Genomic DNA, 25,360 nt, shown 5'->3' with positions numbered 1-25,360 from the left:
TTTCTTATTTGTGATCTTGTATACTTTTGTTTTCTCCCTTAATTAGTGTTATATTATCTATTTCTAAGGGGAAAATTCTTGTGGATGTCTTTATCCTTTATGTTATTTTTATATTTCCTATTAATTTAGGTTTTAATCTATGTTAATTCCTCTTCTTGGCTTATTTTTTTATCATAACTTTATAATCCCCGTAGATGAATATCAACTCTTTTTTGAATATTGACTTTTTTTCCTCCTCTCTCTAAATGATGAAAATATTTAAGGCCTTAAGTTTTCCGGTAGCCTTCATTGTGTTCCATTGGTTGCATACAATGCGTTTATATTTTTTATTGCTTTCTAAATAATTTGTAATTTTAATTTTGGTTTCTTCTGTAATACAAGGATTATCTAAGAATATGTTTTAAGGGGTTTTTTTGGTCTCTTTTTTTAGAAATTCTTTTTTTTCTTTTTCTTTTTTTTATTTTTTGATTAAAGAATGTGATCTATATAATCTCTCTTTTTAAAAGTTTCTTAAGGTTGGCATTGTGTATGTGTGTAGGTGCAAGTGTAAGAGTGATTTTTGTAAATGTTTTATGGCTAATGAAAAATCTTTATCTTCTATCTGCTTACTTACTTTGGTCCGTTACATTTGCACAACTTGAAAACAGTCATATTAGTTTTTTTTTCTATATTTATATTTTAACTAATTGCATACATATAATAACTACAAGTTCATCTTGCAATTTTAATAGCATTTGCTTCCTTTCCTTACCTACTATGTAACTTGGTGCAAAAAAGGTTTATGAGTATTTTCCAGTCTTCACAAATTGTGTTTTATACTATTGTATAATAATATTTCTATTAATTCTGTTTAGTGCTTTTAAACTACTTATCCTGTTCAGTACTTTTAAATTCCATCTTGTCTGTTATTAATATTGCCATTCTTGAATTTGTATTTCTTTGTTTTGTGCCTGATTTCTTTTTGCCTGTTTCTTTATTTTTCCAAATAATATGTAACTTTAATAAACCTAATTTAACTGACTAGCTGAAAGAATTCAGTCTACTGTCATTAATTTCATAATTAATATACTTAAATTTATTCCTGCCATCTTATTAAAATTTCTTATTTTGTTACCTTTTTTTAATTTTTTTTACTTGATCAAAAGGCTATTAATTTCTCCTTTTTTTCTGTACTTTTTATTTCATTAACATTTACATTCATCACCAGTGCATAGCCCTATTATTCCAGGAGGTAAATTACCAAATATTTCTCCTCCAAACCCTTCCTTCTCCTACTTCCCCCCACACCCACTTTTAACAGTGAGACCCCTGGGATCCCTTTGCTGCCCTACTCTCTGCGCCTGCACCCATCAGAGAAGACCTGGGGAGCATTTTTGATTTCCTCCTACCCTCCCCCAACCTTTAGACTATTTGAATTCCTGTTGCAGTGTGTCTCTTTTACTTTAAGAGTCTTTCTATAGCCCTTACACTGCATATTCTCAGATGGGCTATCATTATTTATTTTTATTTGACTCTGTGGATGTCGCCAGTGCTGTTGCTCACCACTGTTTTTCTCCTCTTTGTCTTCCCCCATCTTGAACACGCTCTGCGAGTTCATTTGGTGCTGTTGTAACTTCATCCCTGCTTAGGCAACTCCCACAGGTGAGGTGTGTGGTGATAGCCCAGCCAGTTGTAGGTCTCTGCAGCCTCTTAAGAGTCCATGAGTGTTACTTCATTGCCTTCTACCTTTTGAGCATTCAGTCAGTGCCAGTCTAATTCTTTCTTCTTTCTAAGCAACTTGCTGTCTCTTTACAGAAGACTTGAACATGTTTTCTTTATCTCAGAGCTCAAGAATTGTATTAACATATGTCCATGTGGTATCTTTGCTCATCAAGTATACATGAAACAGCCCTTAAAATGTGTAGATTCAGATCTTTCTAAAAACCAGGATAAGATTCTTTTATAAACAGTAGTTTCTTTTTCTAATTATTGTTCTCCCCTCACCTTCCTTTTCTTTTTCTGAATCTCCTTTTATTTACAGGTTAGATGTTCTGGGTCTTTCCTCCACACTTTCATAACTTCTCTCTCTTTTCAGTTTTTAAAATTCTCCTACCAGATCGTGAACCCTACCAGTTCTGGTTTCAACATTCATTATCCTCTCCTCCATCTACTAAATATTTTAACTTAAAATCTTTTGTCTAGTTCCAGGAAGTTTTTTCTTACTGTTGTACTTCTACCTCTTCAAATACTATTCTTCTGCTTCCCCTGACAGTTCTGTATTGATATACTGTTCTGATTTCTCTCTTCATTCATGCTTTCTCTGGCTATTATACCTCCTTATTAGATGTCCTTTTATTTTCCTTTGTTCATTGTGGCGCAGGTCCAACTGGTGGATACTTCAAGTGGACTGGTCCTATGAGGGTGGGAGGGCACAGACATCTCAGTCATCATGGCCCAAAATATGCAAGTTGCCAGTTACCCATTGAGACACCAGGAGGTAGCCTTTCTTCTGCATTAGGGTAGAGAAAACTCAGGCACACCCAGGATCCTGTGATCATTGAAGGACAGCCCTACCAAAGAGCTCCTATGTGCTGGTCCTTGCCTTAGACTTTTCTTGCTGTGGCCCCACAGCTTTGTTCAGCACAGAGCAAGAAAGTACAACTATCTAGTTCACACCCTCTACCTGAATACCAGTCCTAATATCTGCTTGACTTAAGAAAAAAGGATGTGTTTGACCTAAGTTAGAAGTGGAGAGGAAGCAGAGCACAATTAAGTCATCATCTTTCCAGAATCCCCTGGGAATAAAATAATAAACATGAAAATGATACATTCCCTGTCCTAATGTTGCTTGTGGGCTAGTTGGAAAGATAGACAATAAATAAATAAATAAATAAATAAATAAATAAATAAATAAATAAAATAACTCCTATAATTCTGAATTCACAACTGTAATTAATATGTGAAGGAAAGGTGAATAGAAATATGATCTGAGATTCCAAGAAAGAATAAGCATTAACTGTGCAAGGAGGGAAGAAAAAAAGAACTACAGGCAGAGAGCAGTGTATTCAAAGACCTTGGGAGTAGGCATGGCACATTTGAGGAAGCCAAAGACAGTCAGCATGGCTGGAGCAGAAAAAGCAAAGGAGAGCAGAGTGTGAAAAGAAGCTGGAGAGGAAGGTAACAGTAAGGGGCCAGACTGCAGTGTTTTATAGGCCATGATAGAGTATAGTCCTTCCCTAAAAGCAGGTGACTAATGGAGCGTTTTACTCCATGGGTAAAAATATCTGATTCACATTTTCAGGGGATCACGAGGATTCAGTGTGGAGAGCACTCCACACTGTTTTGTTTTTGAGAGAGAAAAGGAGAGACAGAGCACAAGTGGGGGAGGGACAGCGAGGGGGGAGACACAGAATCCGAAGCAGGCTCCAGGCTCTGAGCTGTCAGCACAGAGCCCGACTCAGGGCTTGAACCCGCGAACTGTGAGATCATGACCTGAGCTAAAGTCTGACACTTAAACTTAACCGACTGAGCCCCCTCAGGCGCCCCAAGTGTGGAGAGCAAATTTAAAGGAGCCATGTGAGGAGGCTACTGTAATGTTTGAGGGAGGGTGGCAGTGAGATGGTGGTCAGCGTACAGGAAGTACACTTTTAGGTGGTTTATGAAAGAGGGTATAAGAGTGTGGAAGGTAGGGAAGTCAAGTTAAAATCACCAATTCAGTCATTCATGTCAATGTGCCCTTGAGATACTCAAGTGGAGGAGTCAGTAAACACTGTGAATCTAGGGCAGTCCTGGGCAAAAGAGATAAATTTGTTAGCTATCTGAGTTTCAGTATAAACTAAGGCTCTTAGGCATAAGTGAGAATACCTTGGGATAGAATAAGAAGAGAAAAAGACTTTAAATTTTTGTATACCACTAATATCCATGTAAATTGGATGATCTCTGCTGGAAAGGTGATTGATAATGCATATGAGTATCTTAAAAAATGACTGTAATTTTGATCCTGTAACTTTTTTATAGGAATCCATCCTCAGAAAATAATATTAGTAGATGTGAAAGGCTTATGGATAAAAATACTCACTTAAGCATTATTTATGATTATAAAAAAAGAAATTACTTAATTACCTAATATTTAAAGAAGTTAAGTAGATTATCATACATTTATATTAATGAATATTATACCATTCTAATTTGATGTTTATGAAGATGTAATGGCATAAGTAAATGGCCATAATGTAATAATAGTAATAAAGACACAAAATTGAGAGAGAGAGAGAGAAAGGGAGACAGAAGTGGGTAGAGGAGACCTCAACTGTGTGAAACATTGATAGAACAAGAGTATAAAGAAATGTTTATCAACAGTGGAAAATGGATGATTGTCACCATTTTTAGACTTTTATCTAGTTTCCAAATCTTTCTAAATGGGCATGTATTTCGTCTTATGTATCCTTTTATTGTTAGGAAAAGAAAGAAAATTACAAGATTGTCCCAGTTGTAAATATGCACTTTATAGGCATTTCACTCTGTTAAATACTGGTTGATGTTTGTTTTTTCTTTTCACAGTGTCTATGAGCCTTTCTGTTTTGAATCGAATTTAGTGTTTTAAGTTTGTAAGATTATTGCCATACCTTTTACAGTTTTATGAGCCATTTAGACATAAAATAGTTTCAGAAAATCGATTAATCACTAGGCAACAGCAAATCCATTCCCCTGGAACACCTCTCACTTGGCATCCAGTGTGTCATATTGAGAGCATTTGCGTTTCCTTCACTGTTTATTGCTTAGCAGTACAAGGGGCTCTGAATTCCTTAAAGTTTAAAAAGGATTATATAATAATATAGGAATGTGCTAATTATTTTAAATACAGTGAATTGCTTTTGTTTTCCTCCAGTGACTATCAGAGAAGTATCCACGTGGACTGTCATTTGTATCATCGTTGTCTGCAGCGATATAAAATCATTTTGAATTTGGTTCAGAACTGAAAGTATGATTTTTTTTTTTAATTCCAGGAATGTATACAAAGACTATCGCTTCCTTGAGCTGGCATGTGACTCACAGGAGGATGTGGACAGCTGGAAGGCATCTCTACTAAGAGCTGGGGTTTATCCTGATAAATCTTTAGTAAGTTGCATATAACTATTATTTTACAATTATTAACCATGTTTAAGAAGACATAATTCTACATACTGTATACTGGAGAAACTAGTTCTCTTTTGACTTAATTCGCTTCATATTTCTTTTTCTCCCTTAGGTTCTATTTTAAGAAGTTTATCAATATACTTGTTAGAGAAAATGTCCTACTCTGCCATAAAACATAATATATCCAATCTCAGACACAGAGAGAGTTTCTCTGTTTTAATTTAAAATTTTATTTTCCTTATATGGCTTTTTTATGATTTTCCACAGTTGTCCCAGCAGTCATATAGTAGATTATAACATTCTTCATATAGCCATGGCATATATATCATGTCATAACACTATTTCATAGCCTTAAAAATATACTTATTTTTATAAAATTCCTTTCACTATGTCTGTAGTACCTGAATCCAAAATTATATCTGCATTCAAATTCTGATTAATGGCATTTGGAGTGTGAAAGAAGAAAAACATTATATCGCAATTCCTACTTATCTTTATAAATACACTTCAAGTATTTGAAGTCACTTCTCTCGTTCAAGTTAATAAACAGAATTTGTTTGGAAAACGTCTGGATTTAAATTTCAAAAGTCCCACCCAACATATGTACACACACCATTAAGCAGACTCTGCGAATGAGTGGCTCTCACTGCTTACTCACTGTTCCCCTTGAGATGCTGCACTATCCAGGTGTCTGCTCAGAACAAAAGTTCAGAGACTCAGCCTTGCGGATTTAGTCCAGCTTGACCTTTTGGTGCTTACTTGGCTCTAGATCAGTTTATAGGACAAGTCAGGTCATTTCTAGGCCCCAAATACGAAGAGTCTTCTCAGGAGAGCCTGAAATATGGGCACCGGTGGTGGGGGGAGGGGGGGCAGTGGCAATGAGGCGTCTCTAGGGGAACTTTAGACTTGACCACATCCCTGAGGTTGCATTGGAATTTAACCAAGTTCCAGAGGTAAGTGATTGAGGATTTATGCCAAAATGTTCTTCTCATTGATGTTATTTAGCTCACACATAGACCTCTTAACCCTATCCCAACCTACCTTTGTCTGGTTAGCACCTAAAACAATGACCCCTCCCCCACAAAAACCCTATGCTCTCCCATGTGAAGTGCAACAAGCCCCTTTCCTAGTGATATCCAAGTACAGAGGTATCTATATGATTTCCATAATTGTCCAAATTTTATCAGTTGTGTACATACATATTTACATAGCTATATGCTACTCTAAAAACTGCACATGAGAAATCATTTGTAAAATCAGAGTACCACTTCTACTTTTGTTGTTAATTCTGATCATTTCTTATTACTCTTCCCTATCCATTGATGGTAGTGTGTTCAATTTCACAAACATTCTGTATTAAAAATGGACATATACTTAATTTTTAATTCATTCATTCCACAAAAGCGTATTGAGCACACGCTTTTTGCCAGGCACCACTCTAGGCAGTAGGGCAACAGAGGTGAACAGTAAGGTCGTACCCCCAAGGAGCAGACATTAAACAAGTGAATGGATAACTGTATAACTATATAGTGGGATTTTAAGAGCACGATACAGTCTGTAAAAAAAATAAAGAATATTAAAGGGACAGAGAGTGAGAAAAGGGCAGGCAAGCTTTATTTTAGTAAAGATGATTAGAGAAGGCCCCATGTGAAGAGTTGAGTAAATGAAATGGAAGTCTGAAGAAGAATATTTGTGGAGAGGACTAACAAGTGCAAAGCCAGCTCAGTGTCTTAGAGGAGCAGCAAAAAATCAGTGAGTCTGGAACACAATGAGGGAGGACAGAAGAGGTTGATAGTTTCCAAGAGAGTGGTCAAGGGCAGATTGTATTGGCCTTGAAGGAAGTGGTGAGTATTTGATTCTATTTTGAGTGAGATGGGAAGCCATTAGAGGGTTTCAAGCCAGTTAGTGACATAAGATTTACATTTTTAAAAGTCTTATAAGGCTGGGTACTATGAGAAGGTGTAGAGCATGTGTGTTCAAGCACAGGCTTTAAGGTCAAACTACCTAGACTGAAATTCCAGAAATTCACATAGAAGCTGTGAGATCTTAGGAAGGTTACCTAGCTTTTTTTAGGTTTCAAAACTCCCATTTCTAAAATGGAAATAGCAAGAGTCCCCTACAGCTTGGTTGACAGGATAAAGTGAGAGAATGCAGGGAAAGCACTGAATATGGTGGACACAAGCAAGCACTCTTTTTTTATTTATAATAATAATGATGGTGGGGCACGTGGGTGGCTCAGTTGGTTAAGTGTTAGACTCTTGAGATTGGGCTCTGTGCTAACAGCATGGAGCCTGCTTGAAATTCTCTCTCTCCCTCTCTCTCTCTCTGCCCCTCCCCCTTCTTAAAATAAATAAATATATATTTATAATAATGATGATGATAATTATCATTTTCATCACAGCCTACTAAGATGAGAGCTAAAACACTGTAAATATTATAATGTAGCCCAGTGAGATCATAAATAGTTTATGCTATTTTCTATCTACCAAATAATAGAAAATTGGTTATATAAAATATTATATTGGTTATATATTAGTGGTGTGTGTGTGTGTGTGTGTGTGTGTGTGTGTGTGTGTGTGTCTTCCTACCATGCAATTGTAATGTTTGTGAAAATGTTTTCTTCAGTCATGATTTTGCCAAACTTATCTTAAATATACTAGACAATTTTGGTATTTAAAGAAATTATGCAATACATCTCTTATGAGGGAAAACTGTCTTGGCAAAGCAAAATTACCTATCCCTGGTGAATTGTCTTTATAAATTGGGATTTTCATGTATCCATAGCTCTACAGAAAGAAGACGCTCAATGAAACATTTGCTATTTTTTATCAGAATGCTCAATTTTAAGCAAATCTAGGGTTGTCCCACATGATCTGTTTGATTCTTTTAATATCATTTCTGTTTATAAGTACAGTTTTGGTACAGTTGCTTGGACGATCAAGACAAAGGGGTTTTTTACTGTATGCCAAAGACATGACAGGAAATTAAACTTGGCAGTGTGCCATGAACATTGCTTTTCTCAGTTTTCATCATAAACAACATTTGCATTTCTTACGCACCATGTAGTTGTAGAGGTTATTTTACATGATTGCTTGACTTTCAGATGTTTAAATGGCAGCTAACTACTGAAAGCAATCTAAGTAGAATGCTTATGTAAACATTCATTTCGTGAACATGCTTAGATTTGGAGGGATGGATACTTTTAGCTACAGTTATTCCTAACTTAGATTTGATGAAAAAGTCAGATTAACCTAGTAACAGATGTCTCTCTGTAAGTAAATTTTTAGGACTTCTGGAGGGTCATTTGGGTTTTGTATCAATAAACCATTGAGTCGACAGCAAATCAATCTCTGTTCTAATAATGAAACATTTGTCATACATGGACATAAGTCAAGACTCAAAACTTTCTGCTTTTTATACAAGATTTTTATTGGAAAAAATCTACAAAGATTATTTTTAAAAATTGTGTAATTTCAGCCTCATTTAGATAAACAGCCATCCTCCACATTTTGTTTTTGGATACATTTTTTTTTCCAACTAAGATTGCACACTTTTTTATTACACGCTTTTCCCCATTATATCTTTTCTATAATGTCCACATGAAGAATATTTTTATGTCATTCATATCATAATGTTCTATTACCTGTTTTTTTCTTTTGGAGTTTTCTACAGATTTTTTTTCTTTCTTTCTTCCTCTTCCACTCTCTTCTCTCCCTTCTTCCTTCCCTTCATCCATCACCATTATGGTGGTCTCTAGAAATTCAAATATAAAAAACATGCAGTTCTTACTTTATAAGAGTTTCAAGTCTAGTGGAAATGAGGGATGCAACTAAATAATTACAATGTGGTAGAAACTATAGCGAATATATAAAATGCAACAGCCCATCTATATTCCCATGTGGATTTTCTAATTACCTTTTGCCCCTTAATCGTTCTGGATCCAAAGCAAAATGTAGACTTCTTATTTGAACAGTATAATATGTGACCCTCAATGAGGCATCCTGGATTCAGTTTCCCAATATGACACTGAACTTACACATAACCTCTCTGAGCCACGAATTTAGCATTCTACCAGTCACCTGATCTTTTTGAGAAGCCACAATACTTTAAAGATATACGTAAATCTGAATTTGGGTTTAGCGGAATTTTATTTCTTTAACTTCTATTTCCTTTGGTCATTAAATTGAAATTATAACCACTATAAAATTTTATATTGTTAAATAATTAAATTGTTGTACAATTTCAAATTAAAGATGTTTCTAATGGAATTAGTTAATAGTATTTTGGTTTGGTTTCTTTTTTTTAAACCGATGAAACAGATAAAAAGTGTGTGTGTATCAGTATTGTAGGCTACAATTAAAGAACTTTTAAAAGTTATTTTATAGTAAAAATTTATGTGCATGCCTCAGTAAGTGTGAATACAAATAAATGGAAATTTGATTAAAATCTAAAGAACAAGGTATAAAAAATGACTGATCTTTTGGCACAGTTTTGTCAGCTAATAGTAGGACTGAAAGTATAAATAACATTAAAGGATTCCAAATTCTTTGGAACATTTTGTGTGCAGTGAAATGAAGTAGATTTTAAGTCAGATCTATCTCATATTTGAATCCCAGTCCTTCTATTTATTAGCCCTGTGGTTCAGGCAAGTTACTTAACTCGTCAGTTGTGTATTCTTTTTCAAACTCAAAATAACGATACCTTCCTCTGCGTGATTTTATAGGATTGAATGAGAACTATTGCATATCACATCTAGCTTGGTGCCTGCAACTGAGTGAATGTGTTCAATGCCACATAGCCTTTATTATTATTGCTGAAAATCATTAATGGTCCATGAAGCTGCACTCCCCAGTTTAGTAGTTACTTTTTCTTTGCAAAGGATTAGTGGGACTTAGGCAAATGAGGGAGAATTTCCTTACCTGTTGGTTAAGGAAGCAGAGTTGTTGTTGTCCACAGGGGTCATGTTGCCCTGTGGACAGGCTGGCTTAGAAATCTGTCAGTCAGGAGTGAGCCCGAGGGGCTGTCAGGGAAAGTGAGAATTCACAAGCCTGCCCTCAGATACTGGCCAGCTGGCTATCTGAAAGCAGCCAACTGTAGAGTAGCGGATGCCCTGGAAATAAATTTGGTGCAAATTCAGTATTGCCTATTTGTTAAATTAAATACTGCAGAGCTTCTTAAGAGACTTCCATTGACTGTATAGATAGATGGTCCTCCCCTAGAGGGTATGATTTCTGTTCATTTTTTTTAATGTTTTCTAACATTTATTCATTTTTTGAAAGACAGAGAGAGAGAGAGAGAGAGAGAGAGAGAGACAGAGTGTGAGTGGGGGAGGGGCAGAGAGACAGGGAGACCCAGAATCGAAAGCAGGCTCCAGGCTCTGAGCTGTCAGCCCAGAGCCCAATGCGGGGCTCAAACCCATGGACCACGAGATCATGACCTGAGCCACCCAGGTGCCCCTCTGTTCTTTCTTTAAAGTTTATTCATTTATTCTGAAAGAGAGAAAGCACAAGTGGGGGAGGGGCAGAGAGAAAGGAGAGAGCAAGTATCCCAAGCAGGCTCTGCACCATCAGCACGGAGCCTACGCCTGACGCAGGGCTCAAACTCACAACGTGAGATCATGACCTGAGTCCAAGTCAGAAGCTTAACCAACTAAGCCACCCAGGCGCCTGTAGGGTATGATTTCTTAAGTGATGAAAAATGGCAGTAGAAAGTGAAACACCTGAAACTTCATATACCCCTGAATTCAAGACTTTCCCAGTTATAATTAATAGGACTGCTCTGGAAGTTGAAAGCATTCAATAAATGAAGTCTTTGGGGACTTCAGAAATTCCTTTTGGATAGACTCTAAAACTGAACTTTTCTCTGTGGCAAATAACAACTGGGGGGAGGGTCTCTGTGTCATTCTAGGGAGAGAAGAGGAATGCCCCCAGACCTCCGTAAATATTTATTAGTACGGGATGACCACTCCTATGCATTTATTTATTCAGCCATCTAATAACACAAGACTGACAATGCCCGTGCTGAGTCTGACTACACATCACTTTATTCTTAGCTTATTCAGCAGTGCTTCCCACAGAACATCGAGCGGCCACATGACCAATTCTGAAGAGTTTAGTTTTTCTTCAGTGGAGGTACTTGCTGTGATCTAAACATAAACTGTTGCCACACGGTGTAGTGGAAGGAATTATAAAACATTTATGGTTCACCATTCATGACTGTTATGCCTCTCTCAGAATAGACAATTGGGAAATGATTGAAGGAAACAAGAAATGGCAAAGCCACACCATGTCCTCCACTTGGATGTTTCTCATATTTAAGGATCAAGGCCCCCTACTCTGTGACATCACTGTTGCCACCACAAACAGAACCATCTGCCATTGAGCAGAGAAGCCAGTCATTCCCTAATGTGCAAAAATACTTGGTTGAACTCCTGAAACTTATTTGGTAGATCAAAAGCTGCACTGCTGTGGAATTCAATAAACTCCATCTGTTTGAGGTATTTTCAGCAATATTGCACTTCTTTGGAGAACCGGGGTCTTGTTATTCTCTAAAATAGTATTTTATTCCTGATAAAACTCTGTGGGGATCTTTACTGCATTATTGAACGGTTGGCAGATTCCTTACAGAGACTCTTTTCTCCCCCCTTCATTCATTCTTATACCGTTATTTATGTCTCCGTAGAAGCCAGTGATGTTAACAGTTATATCATGGCAACTCACAATGCCAAGAAGCTTCTCTACACTATTGTATCGGTGTCTTTAAACTGATATCATTGTTAAATATGATGGCCGTGATGGTCCTTGGATTAGACATTTCCCCAGGGTCACCAGTTGGCATTGCCCCTCTCCTGAAAATTTCTGTGTGGAGTATTTCTCCCTCCACATCCTCTTTTAAAAGTAAATGCCAGATCTCCAGCCCAACCTGTTACTGCAGCCTGTGTTCAGCCTCCTCCACAGATGCACACAGTTTACTACCAGCTCTCTTCAACTCCGCATCTCAGCAAGAAATTCCTTTTGGGCCCCTTGTGAGACGAATTCAGATCTGTTCCCTGCCCATATCCCATCACGTCTTCCCCACAGGATCTGACCCTGCAAGGACTCGGCTGCCCTGGGAGTAATGAATCACCATTTTATTTTTTTAAGCCATATGTGCGTTAAATTGTTTGATATAAATCATACTCTTGCAGCTCCAGTTTGAAACAGGAGACCCATTTGCCCGCCGCCTGTCGCTGGCTGCTCTCTGTGTCTCTATCCAGAGTGTCTCTTTTAGAAACGACTACATTTTTTGTGACTAACCTTTCCAGACCCATTTTCTTGAATGTGGACCAGTGTTTATTTTGGCCACATCCCCACTATACAGCTTTCACTTCCCATGCCAACCCAAGACAAAACACATAATTTATGAAGTAGAGGAATGGTACAGATGGAGGTCGTAACTTGGTCTGCTTACCCTGTCTCCCCAGAACCACCCACTCCTTTCCTCTGCTCTCTTTTCCTTTCTTTTTCCACCTTCTTTGAAACCAAGGATGCAGTGTTTGTTTAAAAATGCATTGGCTGATGAAATTTTCCACTGCTTGGCATGTTGGAGGAGGGGCTGTCAGGAAAGGGCAAGCTGACATACTATTTTGCCGTTCATGCTAACAGTTCACTTATTACCAATTCAAACCAGTGCTTTTTGGCCAGGTCCCCATACTCCAAGGATTCCGAGCAGAAAGAAGGGGGGAAATCTCTGTCATAATTTTCTACTGTTATAAATACATGATTTCATTTAATATAAGTGGATTCTTTGACTTGTCCATGAGCTCGGGGTGCTGTGTGTGTGTCTGGGATGTCAGTGAATAGTTAAATTATTTGTTTTGATTTTGCTCTAGCATGAAAAACCTTACAATTTTTAAATAAGTTTATGTTTAACATATTTCTTTTTTGTTTTTTTCCTTGCGGCTACGTGCACAGGGGAACAACAAAGTAAGTTCTTTGTCCTATCGCAGCTCCTCTTTCTCTCCAACCCCACCTCCCCCGCTGCATGTATCTTGGCCAGAGCGTTTCTGTGCACATTGTAATGACTGTTGTCTGCGACAGTGCACAAATGATACAGGGTGTGCAAAGGAGAAAACATGCATAATGGCGGTTCCGTTTTGACCTTTTGGAAGGGAAACGTTACGCTCTTTAGGGTTGGTTATTGAATGGTAGTTCAGAAAGGTTGATGGTATGAGGAAAGAGGTCGACACCGAGAGCAAAGATTATGAAGATTTAATAATAAGGACTCTTCTGCAGAAAGGGTACAACAGTCTGATGAAACCCAGTGCAGCTGAAGTTTCTGACCAAAAATCAAAGCTCTCATGTTAATGTGCAGTTATAAAAACCCCAAACTGGAGTCTTAAATAGCAGGATGGCTGGCTTTGCTGGTGAAACTGAACTAGATCAGTGCTCTGGCTTTGAAGGTGCCTTAAAATGGATGGAGGAGGGTGGGGTTCACATTTGACTTGGCTTCTGCACCCTGATGTATTCCAGCTGGACGGAAGTGGGAGGGTGTGGGGGATGGAGGAGGAGACTGAGTGTGCACGATAGATTTGTGAGACCAGGCAACACACACCAATGGTGAAAATTATCTTAATGTTGTTATTGTAATTAGATAAACGAGCAATTGAGTCATTCATAAGGTTGCTGGCTTGTTTAAATTTAAATTCAGTTCTTCCAAAGGATTAGAACTCCTTCTCACTTATATTAGTTATATGATAGTAACATAGTTAGGGAAGATGGTCTTAAGTTTAGCAGGGTGATTTGTTTTTCATTTTTTCTGTGGAGAATTATTAGTGTTTTTTATCCTACCAGGTGGCCCACTTAATAAAATGGGCCTCATTGAATACAATAAGAATTGAAAAGATCTGTTCTATAAGGGGCTGCCTGCATATCTAAAGCAGCTGGAATTCATCAAAATTGCTATTCATAAGCCATACATATAGAATGTAAAACAAATGTGGGAAATCTTGCAGCTTAATTTGATGGAATGTGCTATTATGGAATACGTTGAAGTAAATGGTTGGTATTGAAAATGTGTCACTTTATAAATTTATATCTGGATATAACTACTTATGGCCCAAGTAATAATATTTAATAAAGTTAAAAATAATACAAGAAAAGTACAAGATAGGCATTTGTGAAGAAGCAAGGTGGTGAACTCAGCTCACTAATAGGTCACTTTTTAAATATAGCAGGTAGCTTACGAAATTAATTAGAGATTTCTTACACAAAGTTAAGGATAATATTCTACCTAATACTGCCACTACTAGAAAAAAACCTTTGGACAAAATATAAACCCCCCCAGTTTAGTGTTTATACCATATAATGTATTTCAGCTCTTGAATAATAACCATGTCTGGTCTGGTCTGGTCTGGTCTGTTCACTTACATTGAGTCTCTATCTAGAATTTCATATGCTGCATTTCTTGTTTGTTTGTTAAGTACCACGAGCTAATTGTGAGTGCACGAATACCCAGCCTGTGCATGCTGAAGATCGGGGAACCAGCTGCTGACATTTGGGGGGAGGTGCTAACCCTTAGACCACTGGAAAAGCATTTATGATTTGCCTCTTTCACTAGTGACTCACTGATGACTTAAAGGCATTTGTAAAATTCCCCAAAGAAAACACTTCTCCATAGCAGGAGTTCTCCGTTTATTGTGTCTTGCTTGGTCAAGTTCTTCTGGGCAGTGTTCAGTTTAATAGAGTTTACTGATTTTCAAATAATTATAATGCAGTGAGCACTAAAACCCCCAAATTGTAAGGCTGCTGCTCATAAGGGAGCTTCTAGGAGGAAGCCGCCTTCATCCTAGAGGGTCTTCAGGCACCTGGAGCCACCACCTGCATCATGAAAACCTGGTCTAATGCTGAGGGAGTATCTTCAGGTGCCAGAGTGTCAGTTGAAGAGCATTAAAGATGCAAGCCCTGACTGTTTTGATTTTTAGTTGAAGAGTGGCTACATTGGAGGTGCTGGTATTTATTGCCCTTAGGCCTTGATTTTTCATTGTTTATGTTAGGAATAAGTGATAGGTTGTGAAAAAATGTAATGCTAATACTTTTAAAATATGATCATTATACTGACCATGTACTCTGGCATGAAAGAGCCTCCTCGAATCACAAACAGCACATCTGCATGCTATTTTCCTTTAGCTTAGAGTTTCAGTATAAATGGAAAACACTGGAATACAAGCTGTGCTGTCTCCAGAGTATAGGTCTGGAGTCTTCAAAAGGAGAATATGAGATTCTTTTTTCCCTCTAATTCTGGAATGCTTATTCTGAATTGTCCCCAAGGCAACATACCTAACTTGTTGCCTGCCATATACGTGAGCCAGCTGCAAAAGGTGACTCATTTTAGACTCACAATGGCTAATTGTTTATTTATGGAATGGCATTTTATTATTTATCATGTTAACCAGACTCTAAAGAGAATGAAGTCTGCTAAATTAATGTTTCTTTAGATGAACAGGATGAATGGATTCATCTTCCCACGTACATTAGATGTAATGCACACACATCCATACACACATCCACACATGTATATTCTGAGGTGTATGGAACAACTTTACTATTGATTTTCTCAATAACAACTAAACTGATCTGCTTTGGCCGCGTTTAGATTATGCTTAGAATTTGGGAGCTAAACCTGTAAACTCCAGGAAAACAAACTTTTATAATAGATGCACATTTAGATTTATATCATGATGGAATGAAACACCAAGGTTCACATTTCTCTTTGAACAGTTATATGTATTTTGTTATTTTTCCTTAAAAAGCAAAGCAAATTTTCCTTTCGTGAGGAGATCACAGTTGCTAAAAAAATTTCCTTACAGGCCCGTTACTTATTTTTCCTTTTGAAAATGTTTTCCTCTTGGCATAGTGATACTCTACATTGGTTAGGGTAGAGTCTGTCTCCTCCTTAGAGGGGTTTCCCTGAACCATGGATTCCAAGTCCATGTCTTCATGAGGGAGACAAGAGTCTAGGATTTCCTGAATCAGTTTTGGGAATGTGAAGAAATACATACATTAACGGGGGTCGTTTTTGTTCTTTTCCTTAATTTGTTGTACACAAATGTAAGTCAGAATGTCATTTGCAGAACAGAGGCCTTCAGGTAAAAAGTAATCTCCATGGTTTGTCCTAGAGAGTAGACATTTAATTTCCTTCTTTAATTTGATGCGCTGTCTTGGCAGGCATTTCAAGGAATTTAAGAGACTTAAATTTTATTTCTGTATTAAAGACTTTGTTAAATATCTATGATATTAGGCAAATTGAAGGTAGAGAAATAATAAAGAATAAAATTGTATAACAAAAGCTTTCAAGTTTTTTAATGATGTTGGTACAGAAGCATAAATGAAAACTAATCAAAAGAATCCTAAGTTCAGCAATGAATGCTTCAAAAAATCTTAAGTTATGTGGAGAAACTATATTTAATCTCTTCTCTTATGAATATTTTATTACCTTTGAAAGAGAAATTTACTCCCATTTTACTTCAGTCTTCTTAAAGTAAAGGATTCTTAAATTTCTCCGAGCATAAGTATTAAGTTGACTACCTTGACTAGAGAGAAGGAGTATTTGAAAAGGAGAAATAGAACCAAACATGCTAAAACAATTTTTTAAAAACTAAGTCTTTATTAACTCCTGGTTAGGTTAAATGCAATAATGTTGTACACACTGGAGGGCTTTGCTATATAAGAAGAGAAGAAAGAAAAATCAGATTTAAACTCTTGTTTTACATTTAAGTACTTTGTCTAGTGATTTCCTAAACATTCAGAAGACAAGTAGACAATGTCTAGACATTGTTGGTCTCCATTAATGGGAAAAGTAGTTACTACCTAGAGTATTTCTTTTGGTGATCCACTGGATTTTAGCAGTCATTTACAAAGATAGAGTGTGCCAGATCAAATGTCCCCAAAATATATCACACTGAAGAACATAGATATTAAATCCATGATAATTTGTCTTGTCTCCTGTGCCAACCTTCAACTCCTAAATTTTTGCCATAGGTCATATGTGAGAGACTGTACATAGACACTGAAAACCCATTACCAAACCTGTAAAGAAGCAAACAGTACAGTATCATAATGTACATTTCCTTTCTAATATTTAAAATGCATTAAGTGCAAATCAGAACACTCTAAGTGTAGATATAGTCAGCTCAATTAGGGCTATTTATTTTCTTTGAAAAATGTATATTCTTTCCTTGATTTTCTTAGAGAAGCTGATTAGCGAATGTATTTCCCTAGGATTTAAGGAGAGCCCATCAAATTTGCTTAATTTATGCATAACCCAATTAAGAATATCATTAAAATGAAAAGAACAAATGAAAACTCACTAGCCTCAAAGTGTTAATTTCAGTTCCATATGCATCTAAAAATGAATTGTCTGTTTCAACCTTCGCAACACCAATAAACTTTTGGTTCTTTTTTGACAAACCGGTCTTAAAAGAGCATTGCTTAATGCTTAGTTTTTGAACTCTATGACTTTAATCTTAATCCATTGGATAAAAGGGCAGTTCAGTTGGAGGCAGAAGACTTTGAAAGTGAGTTGGAATCTATGTTATGTTCCCAAATTTATTGATCTTGCCAAATAGACTCACAGAAAAGCAAGAATTGTTCCGTTGCTCAGAAAGCTCACAAATAGAACAGGGACTTCTGAAGTGTTCTTGGGGCTTATTTATATATTTTATTTCCTCTGTTGTGTCCAAAATAAGTGACTTCACTCTAGTTAATGAGGAATGAGAATAATTTTGTCTTCACAGCTTTGACATATTTTCTCTCACAGTATTTTTTTTTAATTTAATTCCAGTGTAGTTAATATACAGTGTTATATTCATTTCAGGTGTACAATATAGAGATCCAATATAGTGATTCAGCAGTTCCATATATTACTCAGTGCTCATCAATTTAAGTGTATACTTAATCCCCTTTACCTATTTTCACCCATCCCTCTACCTGCCTCCCCTCTACTAACTCTTTGTTCTCTTATAGTTAGGAGTTTGTTTCTTGGTTTCATTTTGTTTGCTGTTTTGTTTCTCATTCTTTTTATGGCTGAATTCCGATGTGTGATATTTATGTATATCTCACATCTATATCCATTTATCTATCAGTGGATACTTGGGCTGCCTCCATAGTTTGGCTATTGTAAATAATGCTGCAATAAACGTAGGGGTGCACATATCCCTTCAAATTAGTGTTTTCATGTTCTTTGAGTAAATACCCAATAATGCGATTACTGGATTGTAGGCTAATTCTGTCTTTAATTTTTCAAGAAACCTTCATACTGTCTGGCACAGTGACTACACCAGTTTGCATTCCCACCAACAGTGCACAAGAATTCCTTGTTCTCCACATCCTCATAAACACTTGTTGTTTCTTGAGTTTTTGAGTTTAGCCATTCTGACAGGCATGAGATGATATCTCTTCATGGTTTTGATTTACATTTCCCTGATGATGAATGATGTTGAGCATCATTTCATGTGTCTGTTGGCCATCTGTATGTCTTCTTCCATTCAGTAGGTTGTTTTTTACTTTGGTTTTTTTCTTTGATGCACAGAAACTTTTTATTTTGATGTAGTCTTAAGAGTTTATTTTTGCTTTTGTTTCCCTTGCTCAGGAGACTTATCTAGAAAGATATTGCTATGGCCAAGGTCAGAGAAACTACTGCCTGTCCTCTCTTCTAGGATTTTTATGGTTTCAGGTCTTACATTTAGGTCCTTTATCCATTCTGAATTTACTTTTATGTACAGTGTAAGAAAGTGGTCCAGTTTCATTATTTTGCATGTAGCTATCCAGGTTTCCCAACACCATTTGTTGAAGAGACAGTCTTTTTCCCCCATTGCATATTCTCGCACATTATTGAAGGTTAATTGAAGAGTGTTGAAGAGTATTGAAGATTAATTGACCATATAGTTGTGGGTTTATTTCTGGGCTTTCTGTTCTGCTCTATTGATCTATGTGTCTATTTTTGTGCCAGTACCATACTGTTTGGATTACTGCAGCTATAATTTTGTAATATAACTTGAAGCCTCGTGTTGTGATACATCCAGTTTTGTTTTTCTTTTTCAATATTGCTTTGACTATTCCAGGTCTTTTGTGGTTCCATACGAATTTTAGGATTGTTTGGTCTAGTTCTGTAAAAAATGCTGTTGGTGTTTTGATAAGGGTTGCATTAGATATGTAGATTGCTTTGGGCAGTATAGACATTGTAACCATATTTGTTCATCCAATCTATGATCATGGAATACCTTTTAATTTTTTTTTGTGTCCTCTTTTATCAGTGTTTTATAGTTTTCAGAGTACAGGTCTTTCACCCTTTAGTTAAGTTTATTCCTAGGTATTTTATTATTTTTGGTGCAACTATATATGGGATTTTTTTCTTAATTTCTCTTTCTGAAGCTTCATTATTAGTGTATAGAAATGGAGAAGATATTTATACATTGACTTTGTATCCTGCAACTTTACTGAATTCATTTGTCCATTCTACTAGTTTTTTGGCGGAGCCTTCAAGTTTTTTCTCTATAGTGTCATGTCATCTGCAAATAGTGGAGGTTTTATTTCTTCCTTACCAATTTGGATGTTTTTTATTTCTTTTTGTTGTCTGATTGCTGTAGGTAGGAGTTATAGTACTGTGTTGGCTGAAAGTGGAAAGAGTGGGCATCATTGTCTTTTTCCTGACATTAGGGGAAAAGTTCTCATTTTTTCATCATTGAGTATGATGTTAGCTGTGGCTTTTCATATATGGCCTTTAGTATGTTGAGATACGTTCCTTCTAAACCTACTTTCTTGAGAGTTTTTATCAAGTATGGATATTGTACTTTGTCAAATGCTTTATCTGCATCTATTGAAATGATCATATGGTTTTTATCCTTTCTCTTAGTGATGTAATGTTTCGCATTGATTGATTTATGAATATTGAATTACCCTTGCATCCCAAGAATAAATCCCACTTGATCCTGATGAATGCTTGTTTTAATGTATTGTTGGATTTGGTTTGCCAATATTTTCTTGAGGATTTTTGCATCTATATTCATTAGGGATATTGGCCTGTAGTTTACTTTTTTGTGTGGTACCTTTATCTGGTTTTTTTATCAGGGTAAGTCTGGCCTCATAGAATAAATTTGGAAGTTTTTCTTCCTCTTCTATTTTTGGAAAAGTTTGAGAAGAATAAGTATTAACTCCTTTTTATGTGTTTGGTATAATTCACCTGTGAAGCCATCTGGTCCTGGACTTTCATGTGTTGGCAGTTTTTTCATTACTGATTCAATTTCACTGCTGGTAATTGGTCTGTTCAAATTTTCTACTTCTTCCTGCTTCAGTTTTGGTAGGTTATGTTTCAAGAAATTTATCCATTTCTTCTAGTTGGCCAATTTGTTGGCATATAATTTTTCATAATATTATCTTACAATCCTTTCTGTGGTGTTGGTTGTTATTTCTCTTCTTTCATTTGTAATTTTATTTATTTAAGTCCTTTCTCTCCTTCTCCCTCCTTCCCCCCCCCCCTTTTATTTTGATGAGACTGGCTAGTAGTTTGTCAGTTTTGTTAATCTTTGCAAAGATCCAGCTCCTGGTTTCATCAGTGTGTTCTATTGTTTCTTTTACTTTCTGTATCATTTATTTCTACTCTAATCTTTATTACTTCCTTCATTCTGCTGATGTGGGGTTTTGTTTGTTCTTCTTTTTCTAGCTCTTTTACATGTAAGATTAGGTTGTATATTTCAGATTATTCTATTTCTTGAGGTAGACCTGTATTGCTATAAACTTCCCTCTTAAAACTGCTATTGGTGCATCCCAGAAATTTTGTACCATTGTGTTTTCATTTTCATTTTTCTCCATGTAATTAAAAAAAATTTAAAGTGATCTCTACACCCAATGTGGGTGGGGCTCAAACTTATGACCCCAAGATGAAGGGTCAGATGTTCTACTGACTGAGCCAACTAGGCACCCCTCCATGTAATTTTTTATTTCTTCTCTGATTTCTTGGTTGACCCATTCATTGTTCACTAACATGTTTAACCTCCATGTATTTGGGCTCTTTCCAGACTTTCTTGATTTCTAGTTTCATAGCGTGGTCAGAAAAGATGAATGGTATGACATCATTCTTTTTAAATTTGTTGAGACTTGTTTTGTGGCACAATATGTTATCTCTTCTGGAGAATGTTACTTGAAATGAAGGTATATTCTGCTCTTTTAGAATGAAATGTTGTGGATTTATCTGGGTTTTGTTTTTTTTTTATGTTTATTTTTGAGAGAGAGACAGAGACAGAGACAGAGCAGGAGTGGGGGAGAGGCAGACAGAGAAAGAGACACAGAATCTGAAGCAGGCTTCAGACTCTGAGCTGTCAGCACAGCTCAAACCCACGAACTGTGAGGTCATGACCTGAGCCAAAGTCAGACGCTTAACCAGCTGAGCCACCCAGGCGCCCATGAATGTATCTGTTAAATCCATTTGGTCTAATGTGTCATCCAAAGTTACTATTTCCTTGTTGATACTCTGTTTGGATGATCTGTCCATTGATGTAAGTGGGGTGTTAAAGTCCCCTACTGTTATTGTATTACTATCAGTTAGTATCTTTTTGCCTGTTAACTGTTTTTTGTATTTGGGTACACCCATTTTGGCGCATATTTACAATTGTTACATCTTCTTATTGGATTCTCCCTTTTATTATTACATAGTGTCCTTTGTCTCTTGTTACAGTCTTTGTTTTAAAATCTATTTTGTCCGATGTAAGTATTGCTACCTGGCTTTCTTTTGATACCCATTTGCATAATAAGTGTTTCTTTATTCCCTCACTTTCAGTCTGCATGTGTCCTTAAGTCTGAAATGAGTCTCTTGTAGGCAGCATGTAGACGGGTGTTGTTTTTTTAATCCATTTTGTCACCCTATGTCTTTTGATTGGAGTATTCAGTCCATTTACATTCAAAGTAGTTAAGTATATGTTTATTGCCATTTTGTTACTTGTTTTGTGAATGTTTTTGTAGTTCTCTGATCCTTCTCTTGCTCTCTTTCATGGTTTGCTGGCTTTCTTTAATGATATACTTGGATTCTTTTCTCTCTTTACTTTGCATATCTATTACTGGTTTTTGATTTGTAGTTACCATTAGGTTTGTATATAACATCTTCTGCATATACCTGTCTATTAAGTTGATGGTCACTTAAGTTTGTGCCCATTCTTTACTCCTCTCCCCACCACATTTTTGGTATATGGTGTCATAATTTACATCCTTTTATTTTATAATTCCCTTGACTTATTTTTACAGATGTACTTATTTTTACTACTTTGGTACTTCCTACTTTTTTTTACTTTTACTTGTGGTCTTTCCTTTCCACTCAGAGTCCCCTTTAATAGTGCTTATAGAGCTAGTTTAATGGTCATGAATGCCTTTTGCTTTTGTTTGTTTGGGAAACTGTCTCTCCTTCTATTCTGAATAATAGTTTTGCTAGTTAGAGTATTCCTGGTTGCAGATTTTTCCTTTTAGCACTTTGAAAAGTCTGCTGATAGCCTTATGGAGTTTCCCTTATATGTAACTGTCTTCTTTTCACCTACTTCTTTTAAAATTCTCTCTTTATTGCTACTTTTGGCCATTTTAATTACTATGTGCCTTGGTTGATTTGGGGTTGATTTTGTTGGTGGATCTCTGTGACTCCTGTGTCTGGATATCGGTTTCCTTCCCCAGATTAGGGAGGTTTTCAGCTATTATTTCTTCTATTATTTCAGTTTCTATTATTTATATTATTATTTATTTCTTCCAATAAATTTTCTGTCCCTTTTTCTCTTTCTTCTTCTTCGGGGATCCCTATAATGGAAATGTTATAATGCTTTATGGAGTTGCTGAGTTCCCTAAGTCTGTTCTCATTGTGCATAATTTTTCCTCTCTCACCTGCTCAGCATGATTACTTCCCATTACTCTGACCTCCAGGTCACTAATTCATTCCTCTGCTTCTTCTCGTCTGCTATTTATTACATCTAGTGTATTTTTAGTTTCATTTCTTTTGTTCTTCATCTGTTTCTTTTTTACATTTTCTGTCTCTTTGTTAAAGGTCTCACTGATGCCCTCCACTCTTTTCTTAAATCCAGTAAATATCTGTATGATCATTACTTTAAATTCTCTATCAGGCATATTATTTTTGCTTTGGTCTTTTACTGTGGTTTTGTTCTTTCAGTTGGGTCATACTCTTCTGTCTCATTTTGTCTAACTCCTGTGTCAGTTACTGTGTGTTAGGAAAGTCAGATACATTTTCTGCTCTTGAAAGTAATGGTCTTATGAAGGAGTCCTGTAGTGCCCCTCAGTGCAATGTCCCCCTATTCACCAGAACCTCATGCTTCAGAGGTGTCTCCTATGTGTGTTGCCTGTTCCCTACTGTTGTGTCCTAGCCACTTTTTCCTTCAGTCCTGTCATCTGCAGAGGCTTTCTTTGCCTGTGTGGTCAGTGTTTGGTCCCCAGGCCATGTAGGGCATGTAGTTTTAACAAGGTACAACCTGGCCTGTTTTCAAAATGAGACCTGTAGTTGCTGCTGCAGGGACTGGGGCTATGTGGGAAAGGCAAGCAATTTTAACAAGTTACACCCTTCCGTAGGGCCTACAGCCACCACAGCTGCTTCCAGGACCAAGGGCCCTGTAAAATACACTGGTCAGGTCTTGGTTTGGCAAGATTTGCACCAGTCTTTAGGGGGAGGGGACCGTGCAGTCCAAATTGAGACAAAGGTGACTGAGAAGAGCAGATCTGCCCAAAGTGCAGTGGGGCAGGGCTTGGTGTAAGCAAGTTAGATAGTGAGGTGGCTGAGTGTTTATGCTCGGGTGTTTGTGCTGGGGTTATGCTGGGTGGGGGAAGAAAATGGCACCTCCCAGTTCCCTTGTTCCTAGAGGGTTCTCCCTGCAATTCCTGCCTCTCTGGGACAGGCTCTGAGGTGAGTAAATAATTCTCTCTCCCATATGCACCAAGCATTTTTCAAACTGCTGCTTCCATGCTGTATCCCTACAAGCTATTTGTTGTCCTGTCTCTTTAAGGGTGGGGACTCAGACAGCTTCCTATCACCAGTCTGGGCTCTCCCAAAGCCAAGCACTCAGATTTTTAAAATTCCAGGATTTATGGCTCACTGGTTTTAAGAACTCATGAAATTCAGCCGCTCTAGTTTTCAAAGCCAAATTTCTTGGTGATTCATCTTCTCTGTGTGGGCTCCCTGGTGTGATAATCCATTTCTCTCCCTTTTCCACCGTTGACTGAGGCTCCCTCCTGCCCACAGAAGGTCCCACTGCAGTCCATCTAGCTCCCTACCACATGTCCGTCCTTACTACTCTCTTTGATATGGTTTCAACTCTGCCTTTCGTTGTTGAGTTTGTTCTGCCAGTCTTCAGGTCATTTTCTGGGTTATTTGCACCGATGTGAGTGTTATCTAGTTGTATATATGGGGTGAGGTGATCCTAGGGCCCTGTTACTGTGCCACCGTGCCCCCCCCCCATAGTGTCTCTCACAGTGTTTTAAACATCTTCTCATATGAATGGAATTGATTTAACACTGCCCCAAAATAAAAGAAAGTTTTTATGCCTCTCTTTTGAAAACATGTTAGGATCAAGTATGATTTTAGAAGTTCCAATGTGGTTAGTTTTATTTTGAAATTTAAGACCTTACAGAAGCGTTTTTATCAAAAAGTACAAATTAAGTTTTTATTTATCTTTATGTGATTATCATATTGTACAGTGAAATCATACCAGAATCATTGTAGTTGTAAGAGTTTAAAATTTTTCTCCCTATCCTTGGCAGATCAACTGGACAAAAACTAAAATTACAAAGAATATGATTACTGTAAGAAATAAGATTGATTCAAAAGATATGTGTGTGTATGTTTTTTAAATATATAAATATTTGCTATCTAATAAGCTACAGAAAACTATGTATACATAGCAAATTGTAAATAATTTTTTTAATGCTTATTTATTTTTGAGAGAGAAACACAGAGTGTGAGCAGGGGAGGGCACCTGAGCCAAATTTGGACGCTTAACTGACTGAGCCACCCAGGCACCCCCGTAGCAAACTTTAAATGTAAAAGCTGATCTTTTTAGGAATAAGAAAATACACTCCAAAATGGATCCAAATGGAAATAAATACTTAATTAACAGACTATTTGGAATATAATAACAATGAAAACACTAAACAGGAAACATTATAAGGTATACCCAATGCTATACACAGAGAAAAATTAGTAACTTTAAATGGATTTATTATTTTTAATGGAA

General features: G+C 36.8%; 1 protein-coding gene and 1 long non-coding RNA gene across 2 annotated transcripts in view; one reads left to right on the top strand and one right to left on the bottom strand.

Moving 5' to 3' along the window:
- Positions 1–25,360, top strand: part of DNM3 (dynamin 3) — a 575,248-nt gene that overhangs the window by 471,166 nt on the left and 78,722 nt on the right. The window contains exon 22 of the mRNA XM_027046371.2: positions 4,986–5,097. Within this exon, the coding sequence (XP_026902172.1) occupies positions 4,986–5,097 (112 nt within the window). The remainder of the gene's footprint in view (positions 1–4,985; positions 5,098–25,360) is intronic.
- On the bottom strand, positions 8,458–12,851 carry LOC128312962 (uncharacterized). The gene is made up of 3 exons (XR_008293001.1): positions 12,565–12,851; positions 10,035–10,225; positions 8,458–8,868 (listed from the first exon to the last, which is right to left on the bottom strand). It is a non-coding gene; the product is annotated as an uncharacterized LOC128312962 (long non-coding RNA).

This window comes from Acinonyx jubatus, chromosome E4 (genome assembly GCF_027475565.1).
Source record: "Acinonyx jubatus isolate Ajub_Pintada_27869175 chromosome E4, VMU_Ajub_asm_v1.0, whole genome shotgun sequence".
NCBI lineage: Eukaryota > Metazoa > Chordata > Mammalia > Carnivora > Felidae > Acinonyx > Acinonyx jubatus.
This window is presented reverse-complemented; position numbering and strand designations above follow the sequence as displayed.